At 47.2% G+C, this 9728-nt stretch overlaps 2 protein-coding genes across 2 annotated transcripts; both read left to right on the forward strand.

The window, feature by feature from the left end:
- Positions 1 to 2505: 2505 nt before the first annotated feature.
- Positions 2506 to 3681, forward strand: VTN49DRAFT_8128 (uncharacterized protein; the record flags this gene model as incomplete). The annotated part of the gene is made up of 1 exon (XM_069416474.1): positions 2506 to 3681. One exon carries the CDS (start codon positions 2506 to 2508, stop codon positions 3679 to 3681), a length of 1176 nt encoding a protein of 391 aa, XP_069271754.1.
- Positions 3682 to 6017: 2336 nt separating this feature from the next.
- On the forward strand, positions 6018 to 6624 carry VTN49DRAFT_8129 (uncharacterized protein; the record flags this gene model as incomplete). The annotated part of the gene is made up of 4 exons (XM_069416475.1): positions 6018 to 6059; positions 6122 to 6245; positions 6347 to 6380; positions 6495 to 6624. The coding sequence occupies 4 exons, from the start codon at positions 6018 to 6020 to the stop codon at positions 6622 to 6624; spliced, it is 330 nt and encodes a 109-aa protein (XP_069271755.1).
- Between the last annotated feature and the right edge of the window lie 3104 nt (positions 6625 to 9728).

Genomic DNA, 9728 nt, shown 5'->3' on the forward strand with positions numbered 1-9728 from the left:
GTGGAAAGGGACGTTGCATTGTGGGCTGGTCTCATGTTGACAACTGCATGTTGACAGGCGAAGGAAGGCAATTGACCAGCATTTGGCCTTAGAGAGTAGTGCATTGCCAGTACAACGAAGATGGCGGGTAGTAGGGAAAGGTTACAACTAGCAAGTTACAGATCTGATCTATCATTTGACTTGAAGTGCCGAAGACAACGATTTGATGCAGATCATTGCCATGACGGCTGTACGAGTACAATTCATAGTTAACACGCTATCACATTTGCCTACTGCATGTAGTAGGGTACCTTCTGGCTTGATGACTTGCATCGATTAAATACAAGGCTGCACTGATTACTTCACTCACATGACTGGTATTGGGATGGTTCTATGGAGGTATCTTGTCCATATTCCTTTTTCCTAATAACAAATACTGCACTTGGTTCACTGAGCTGCAGCCGACTTACGCTATTTACCATGGATGTCAGCTGTGATTAGTCGGAATATACAGACACTTCGCCCCAAATGTTTCGCAGCCAAGCTTGACAACTCCCAGCAAACTGCATACGTATCGTTGCAGCCAGGACAGCACGTGCTGCAGCCATTGAGCTTGGAGTTTTCTAATTCCATCGATGAACCTGAAACGAGATGACAAACAAGCTCACCGGCTTCGGACATGCTCCCCTTCCAAGAGACTTCATGATTTCAAATAAGGGTTGGTAATGCTGCCACAGCGACGCAGCCAGACCAGTCAGGACGAGAGTTGCGCAGCTTACGTTGATCAACCAACATAACAATTTGCGGATCGTCATCGGGTTTTTATATGACGCCTGGGGGTCAGACTACCTCTTGGCTTCGGAATTTGAAAAAAAGTACTCCGTACAGGCATTGCACCGAGCAGAGATATGTAACCCGAGCTTCAGAAATCTGGGGTCCAAACTCTAACGACGAGACAACAAGGAGGGTGGACCGGTAGTGTGGAAGCACCAAACTAGTCTTGGTATTAGGTATGATCTGTGCTGAGTATCTCCAGCGTGAACTGCACGCTATTGTGCCTGTAACGCACAGGCCTCAGGATGTTGGAAACCTCCTAGGGTAGCTCTTTAATGGTCCCTATCGAATGATGACATTCGTCAGCACGTACTCTGTATCCATCGTACTATATGGTGTGACCATTCTCGTTGGCAGGTACGGAGTATAGCGTCCTGGCAAGTGAGCAGATGCGCTTTGTCTGCCGAGTCGACGAGCAGGTAGAACTTGATATTGAAACTACGGAGTACTTCTGAATTGCGGCGGGCCGCCTACTTCCTGGTAGCATCTTCCTATATGCCGATCATGATCCGGGGACTTGTCTAGACTAGGACGGATCGATGGCATTTACCTCTGACCTGAAGGAGTTAGCAAAGTCTAAAGAATGACCAACACCAGAAGGAAAAAAAGTGAAGGACGATCATCACGGGATGACGTCAGAAACCTGCCAAGAATGTTTTAAGTGGGGCATGGGATGGAATGAGCCGATGCCTGGGCGCCTGTCGCCGGCTGGGAGCGCCCCCAACCTGCGGCTCTTGGCTCTCCAGGGCCGAGCGAGTAAATCGGCCAATCGCACTCGAAATGGTTGTCCAGTCTGTTGCATTTTTTGACCCTTCATTTCGGTCCGCGAATCGCGACCCCAACAACGGCGACCTTGTTAGAGCAACCTAATTGCTGTTCCTGTTTCAAGTATCGCCAACGGAACCACTGACAACTGTTGTTCAGGCGTCCTGACGAGTCATGTTCCCACCCCATTTCCACCGACGATGAGCAATTCCCGGCAGATGATTCGAGTCTGCAGGCATTGTCAGACGGCCGATCTGGCTGGAATTCTTCAGAGACCCAGGAACGAGAATGATTGACTTTTTTGCTGTCGCAGATGCTTGCTTTTTACCCCACAAATGTTTGATCAGTTGGTGTGGATCATCCGAATGATCGCTGAGGACCCCGGCGCTCTGCCAACGAGGGCTATTCTAGAGGCACGGATGGCCGTTTTGGCCCCATTCCACAACGAAAGCCCACGTTCCTCGAACTCTCATTCCAGGTGGAGGTGTCAAGAAGAGGCGGGGAATGGATTCCATTCTTCACAGAACGCTATGGTCAATCATCGTTGTCTGTGAATTGTAGACAAGTTAATTGGATAGTCACTTTGCAGGCAGTGAATATGTAAAACGATAATATCCCCCCGGCGCTTCGTAGCCTGTACTGCATTGCATCTGCTTCAGGATATTGTCGCCTTTTGCCGCCGCTTGGGTCCCTATTCGCGAACTGAATGGTAAGTCGAACAATCTGGGACATTCATTCCAGGGCTTTAAAATCTTCTTTCTGATATATCTTGTCGCTGACAAGCGCAGGAATTTTTCTCTTTCCCATCTGTTCACTGCTTGAGACCACTGGCTGGCGAGCGTTGAACTGATCGATTGCCCTGGACGGCAATTTTCCCCTGACGACTCTCACGACTACCGAAACCAAGGCACGAGCAACCTAGACGGAATGAAGAGCTCCTGGATCTTTGTGGCCCTGTTGGCCTCGACGGTCTCGGGTCACATACAAATGTCGGAGCCTTTGCCGATTCGGAGCCCGCTCGACCCAAATAACGGACCAGAGACCAAGGACTATTCGTACACAAGTCCACTTTCTCCCGACGGAGAGGATTTCCCATGTAAAGGCTACGCCAATGATCCTGCAAAGCCAGTTGCGGAATACGTGGCCGGACAGCAGTATACCATGAAAACCGCCGGAAGTGCTGTGCACGGAGGCGGATCATGCCAACTGTCCTTGTCCTACGACAAACAGAGGTTCACGGTCATCAAATCCATCGAAGGCGGTTGCCCGTTGGCAGGCAGCTATACATTTACCATTCCACCAGATGCCCCATCTGGCCAAGCGCTCTTTGCATGGACATGGTTCAACAAGATCGGCAACCGGGAAATGTACATGAATTGTGCCTGGGTAACCATCAAGGGTGGATCGCAAAAGCGCAGTCATCCTCGCCACATTATTCGCAGACAAGACTCTTTCTCATCTCGCCCACCGATATTCATTGCCAATGTCAACGGTCCTGGCGGTTGCACTACCATTGCAGGACAAGAGGTGAAGTTTCCGTTGCCTGGGCCAGACGTCGAGGGCTCGGTTTCAGGCAAAGGCTACGAATGCAAAGGTTCGGCCGACTTCCTCGGAGACGGCGGTCCAGTTTTCGCTACCAATTCTTCCAGTGGTGGCGGTTCGGGTACCACTTCATTCGTTCCCGACAACTTTTCCAGCAATGAGTCCAACGACGCACCTTCTAGCAGCAGCTCATCCGCCTCCACCACAACAACTAGCAGCAGCAGCAGCAGCAGCAGCAGTTTGGCAACGCCAGACTCTTCGTCAACGGCATCTTCGTCCTCATCAGCGTCATCTGCGCCCTTTTTTACGCCCTTTTCATCCACAACCCAGCAGGCCGGTCCATCTGCTGGGAGCTCGAGCTTCGCTGCTGCTCCATCCAACACTCCTCCCGCGTCCCAGGGTTCCGGCGAATCCTGCAGTGAAGAAGGTGCCATTGTTTGTGGTTCTGATGGCCAGACATTTTCGATCTGTGTACATGGCTCCCTCACGTTTATGGGCCAGGTTGCCGCTGGAACGGCTTGCCGGGATGGTAAAATTGATTACGCTGGCGCGGCGCAATAGTTACGACGAACCTCATGTCATTTCAATTCTGCAGTCACTCCTTTCCCTCCTTTTGATGAAAACAACGAATTTCTCGCCGTTTGATCTCTGAGGCTGGTCCTCTGAGCAGCAAACGACAGTAACGAAGTACATTTAAAAAGGAACTACGAACTGGTTATTATTTTCATGGACATGATTGTTTTGCAATGTATTTTAGGTTATCAAAAATGAAAATATCATGGAAGTTTTGGACATCTTTTTCTCACTGCATCGTATACATGAAGATAGCAATCTGTCAGCGAGAAGATGAGAATCGACGAAAATCGATTATCGGAAGCTCCTGCATAGTAGTAGTAGTAGTAGTAGTAGTAGTTGTTGTTGTTGTTGTTGTTGTTGTTGTTGTTGTTGTGGTTGTAGTCAGAATGACCTAGGGGTGAATTGAGTAATGAGTCTCACTTTCATGGTCCATTAGTGCATAAAGAAATACCATCGAGATTAACCACGAGCCAATTCGTCGCCGATGAGCTTTCTTTGTCATATTTCATTCAAAGTCATTCGTTCGAGAAAAATAGTTGAACTCGTTGAACCAAAGTCGCCTTTCCCGTTTGATCAAAATTTTGATCTCTTATCTGCTGTTCTCTAATTACTCCCTACTAAAGTGCCTGAAGGCAGCTATCATTCTGCCCTGCACATTCGAATACTCGGAATGCATGGAGAGACAGACCGCTCTAAATACAAGTCCCGCTGAAATTCAGGAGACCGGTATAGTCAGCTAATATGAGTAGACTTTTCCAGGAGGGTTAGGAGGATCAATAGCATGGACAATTTGAAGAACGCGCTGTTCAACGTGCATTGTGTTCAAATGTGTAGCTGCTAGTAAATCCAAGGGGGCGAATCAGGAAGAGACACAAAATGCATACAGATTCTCCGACATTTAATCGGATGTGCAAAACTCGTATAAGGCTCCGTTGTGTCCGCCAGTTAGCAACACGAGAAGCGGTTTCAAGTACCATGTTCAATTCAAATGCCGGACCGGCATTACGGTCCTATATGGGTGTCGTTGGATCTCCCAAATACATGTTATTATGCTCACAAGGTGTATCGAATTGGAGATTACTGCATGCAATGTACAGACTCAATGCTTGTTGGAGACGACATTCGAGCCGATCTTGCATTTGAGCGCCCCCGGTACGGAGTATGCGTAGGATGGAACATCGGCATAAATACAAAATTGCACCGAAGAGCACTCAGAGCGCTTAGCAAAGAAAGGATTTCCCAACGAATAGACGACAATACCTGCATATGAGCTACAAACTGAAAGATCTACTATTCCGTGGCAAGCTCGTGGTGAGATGTCCGCCGGGTTTTCTTGAGGCCGATTGCAGCTGCGATTTTCCTTGTGATCAGGGCTTCCTTTATCGCTCTGTCGTACGCCATGTACTCTGCAGTTGGTGTTGATGGCGCAACGATTGACTGTTTGGAACTGTTCCATGCGATAGGCGCTCCAGCGAGGGTGATCAAGTAGCTTTCTGTTAATTTGCCATCTGGATGGCTCTGGTGTGAGGCATCGGTGTAGACGCATTGGCCATCACTCGGGTTTGTACCAAGGATCAAACAAAGACATGTTGTGGACTTCAAGTACCGGACAATCTTTTTGGCTGCCTTCCAGTCCTTCAAGGTGGCGTTCTTCTAATAGACCTGGAAGCGTTTGACGGCGTATGTTATGCCCAATTGTGATCGACTGGCTAATCATCCCAAGTTGCCCAACAAGCTGGCGAGGTTGTCATTGCCAAGCAGGTTTTCTGATTTGAACTTGTCCTTTATGGAGTCCACAGACAAGGATGGGGCTCCCGTTGGCGTCTTTCAGTCCGAAATCCTCGATCAGACCTTACAAACCTCGACGGGACTGCAGCGTCCGGAACTGTGCCCGGATCTGTTATAATCCATCGCTTTGTGCTGTTGAGTGAGGTGGAATTCAAAGAGTAGAATAGAAGCCATGAACTAGGTATCATTGCTCGCAGATGGTGACTTTTGAGGCGCTCGATTTACGCGATATTTCTTGGATACCTTCCATTTTAGGCAAAATATTAAATTTCAGCTCCTAAACTGAAACTCCAAGAAATTTCAGGAAATCAATTTTCAAAAACGTATTTTTCAAAATATGAATTTGAGTTTCATGATTTCCCCCATGGAGTAGGGGCCAGAAGCTGCGATTGACCCCATTGTGATCTGTGGAGGTAGCAGCTCTGGATCATCCCCCAACGACCTCCTCGTACTCTTCATTTAGTTGTCAGAATTCCTACGAATACAGTTCCTGGGAATTCTTTTTCATTTCCGACTGCTCTTCATGCCCATTCATGTCGAATAATCAAAAGGAAGAGGCTAAAGCCCTTGAGGAGGTAGTGCCTTTTTTTCTCCAATGAACGTGGAGATAGATCTTGTCTGATGGAGGAATTTCCAGCGCTTGAAATCCGCGCTATGGTTGGCGATTGGCAGGATAGTTGACGAGGAAACACTTGAATTGGGAGTAAACGCAACACCGCAATTCATTGGGGCGCTCACAGAGATGGCGTGGACGCAAATTGGTATGTCGAGCGGCCAACGTTTTATGCGAATAGCATTCTATAAACCGATGTGTATCCCATATGGGGGACATTGTTCAAAGCCTTTGACTAACCGAGGCCAGAAACTGTCAGTCAGGATCTTGAATCATTTGCGAAGTAAGTCGCTATGCGCAATTTCCTCTCTCCTTGCTCATGGGCCTTCATCTGAAATTGATTACCGGATCGCGAATGAGTTCACTTTAGAAACACTGACAGTGTGAATGGGATCAGGCATGCCGGTCGCTCCACAGTCAATGTTTCCGATGTCATGTTGCTTGCCCGTCGAAATGAAGGCTTGAGATTGATTCTACAGGCGTATGTAGATCGACAAAAAGATCTTGCCGAACGCTCCGGGTATTAGAATGCGTAGTGCTGTGGAGGCCGCAGTGCTCAGAATCTCTGTGACCCTGGGAAATCCTAGATCATTAATCGAAGCTGTGATTGGTCTTGAGGCAGATTCATACGTAAATTTCACTCGTCGTCGAGACCAGATTTGGTCGAACACTGGACAATCGCTTTTCTACTAACTGAACATTTTGAGCTCTCCACAGAATGATTCGCTATTTAACATACAGTATTGTACAAGAGGAAATTCATCGAATAGTTACTGACATTCCTTGAAATAGTAAGCATCTTTGCTGCAATGTGGAGTCGATGATTTCGGGACCAACAGAGAGACAGTATATGTTAACAGGGCTGACATTGGTGGACTAGTCTCTAAACAGTGCAGCGGGAAATCATCGAATTCTTCTGCTTCTGGAGATCATGTACCATGGATTATGTATCATGGAAGCTTATTGAGGCATTCTGGTGCTTATTGATGAGCCTCCATTCATTCGGGTTTGCGCCAATCAGAAAAGTTCTTGCTCTTTGTTAAGAACGTGCTTGGAGAACGATTGCCGGTGAAGTAATCAGTGATCCGATGCATTCAGGTACGACGTCGTCCCTACCATTTCACGTGGTAGTCTCACTGTCATATATTCAAAACAATGCACTATGACCAAGGAAGATCATAAATTGAGCAACGTTCGGCGAACGGCTCATTCAGGACACATCTGATACGACAAACTACTGAGTTTCAAGGTTTCCCTGAAAGCCTAGCCCAATTAAAGGCGCTCTTAGTCGAATTTACAATGTTCGTGTCATTTTGGATGTGTTATGTTGAATTGATGAATATTGTCTCTGCCCAATTCAGTGGTACGGCACTTGTTTAGAATATTTCGGTGACGGAAAGATCTGACTTTAGCAGACACAATGAGGTTGCGTGCATCGAATCTTACCACTACAATGGTGAACAACGCCGCATCTCAAAGCGGCTCCGCTTGCACAAGAGCTGATAACAACGCCGGTTCCTTGTGTCTCACCTTTCCGCCAACTTCGACCATGCAAAGCCCATATCCTCATGGCATTGTTATTCGTACGGATGGTATTTATCCAAAAAGGGCAAAAAGAACCCAGGATAGTAACGGAATGTGCTTCCCACGCAACCCCGCGTCTCATGCACTTCCGGGCCAATGCAATATTGCCGCTTCAAGGTTTGAGCTATCGGCGTGGGCACCGCATCCATCGTCCGCAGAATGGGCATCATTTTCGAATGCTCCTTTGGTCCCTTTTCCGTTCCCAAACCAAAGCTCATCGCAGTGTATACGAGAATCTCAAACCCCAATTTCGGTACTTGATACCCCTGGCCAATCTAAGCACCCATATTGAATTCGGAAGTTAACTCTCCGCCAGTATAAACTCTGTAATCGAAGAACCGGAAGCTTCGTGCCATGCCAACCTCCAATCACGTGTGGCTCAGCTAATACGCCAGCAATCCAGACACAGCAAAATTCGACACGGGGATTAGACGGAATGTGTTCCTCTAGGAGCTTGTCGCCAGTGCCAGTATTTCCTGATCCAGCTCACGATTCAATTGTGCCATTACCAACGTTTCAATCCATTCTATTTTCTTTACAGCTATCAACCTCTCTGTCAAAATCGTTTGAAACGACATCCGATCGGTCTGCTCTCTGGGCAACGTCACAACCACTGTTCGTTGAGTCAGTGAAGTTAGAGCTTACCCAGACGACAACAATTACACAGTTCCAGTCGAAACAGCCCAGTTTAGCGATGGCCAAAACGCAGCCGAAGTTGACAACTTCAAAAACACCGACAAGTAGAACACAATCAGTGGCACAGTCAACGCGATCCAAGACATCAAAAACCACAACAGTACCCCAGGAAACACATCCCAATACACTGACGAATATAACAGAGCCACAGCAAAGACCCTCTACGACAAACTCGATCGATAAAAAGCCTCAGCCAACAATTCCCAACTCCGGATTCAAAATCCAGTCAGTGTCATACTGGGTGGGCAGACGGAGATACCTCTTGGTGGTACCTTTTCACAACGATTCCTGCTCCGAGTCTTCGACACATACTCAAGAATGGTGGGTGGCCGCATTCGATCCCAAACAGAAAAGCCATCTAGTGGAGGATTCGATCGATCCAGAGCATCTCATCGATCAAGGCTTCAGCAAAAGAGACAAAGTCTTTATTATGTTCACTACGATCAAGAATATGGACAACTTGGAGTCGAAACCTTGCGGCCAGGAGAGGTTCAACTTTACGATTACAAAGTTTGGAAATAGCTACAGTATGTTTTCCAGAGTTAGCATCTTCCCATTGTTACCAGAGTCATACAAGCTAACACTGTGAAATCATCTCAGAGTGGTCTAATCCTACCGGACGCGGTGGCTCCTGCACTGATTTAGTTCCATCCCGAACCTCGACTTGTTTGTCTTCTGGTTGGACATACACAGTTAAACCATCACTTCACTGTTCAGACGAGAAGGATAAATCTTTCTGCAGTGCGTTACATGACTAATCCTACGGATTCACTGTGCGATGCTGTAGCAGTATCAGATCATTCCGACGGTGGAAAGGCTAGTGGTCTTAGACATGAACTGACTAGCCTCAATACACTCTGATCGCTCTAAAAGAGGAAAGATACTCTTCGAAGGACCACAGTTACGAGCATGTAAATGACGGAAATATTGGGCAAATGACGCAGTGCTGAACATTTAATTGCATGGGCGAAATGTCATGCCTGTTACTCCGCATCTCTCAAGGAACAGTATATCGGCTGCAGACCACACATGCATGGATTTTTTTTTTTTTTATAAAGGAAAAAGATAACCATCAACAATCCATCATTATCATCCATCTACGCAAAATAGCACGGTTTGAACGTCGAGATTCAATTCTTTCCGGTGGCGTTTCTAATCACCTGATGTGGTTAGGGTTATTCTTCTCTGGGACCAATTTTCTACTGTTCTTTCAAAAAGTTGTCAAATAACACGCCTGTGTCGGCTGAGCAAGCTGCCATGACTCTTCAGCAATTGCTATAAGGGAAATTCCAGGTACTAGTAGGCAACACAACAGAGGCATATTCACCACGTTCTACGGAGGTGCGTCCCC

The sequence above is a fragment of the Thermomyces lanuginosus genome (assembly GCF_041956635.1).
Source record: "Thermomyces lanuginosus strain ATCC 200065 unplaced genomic scaffold VTN49scaffold_9, whole genome shotgun sequence".
Lineage (NCBI taxonomy): Eukaryota > Fungi > Ascomycota > Eurotiomycetes > Eurotiales > Trichocomaceae > Thermomyces > Thermomyces lanuginosus.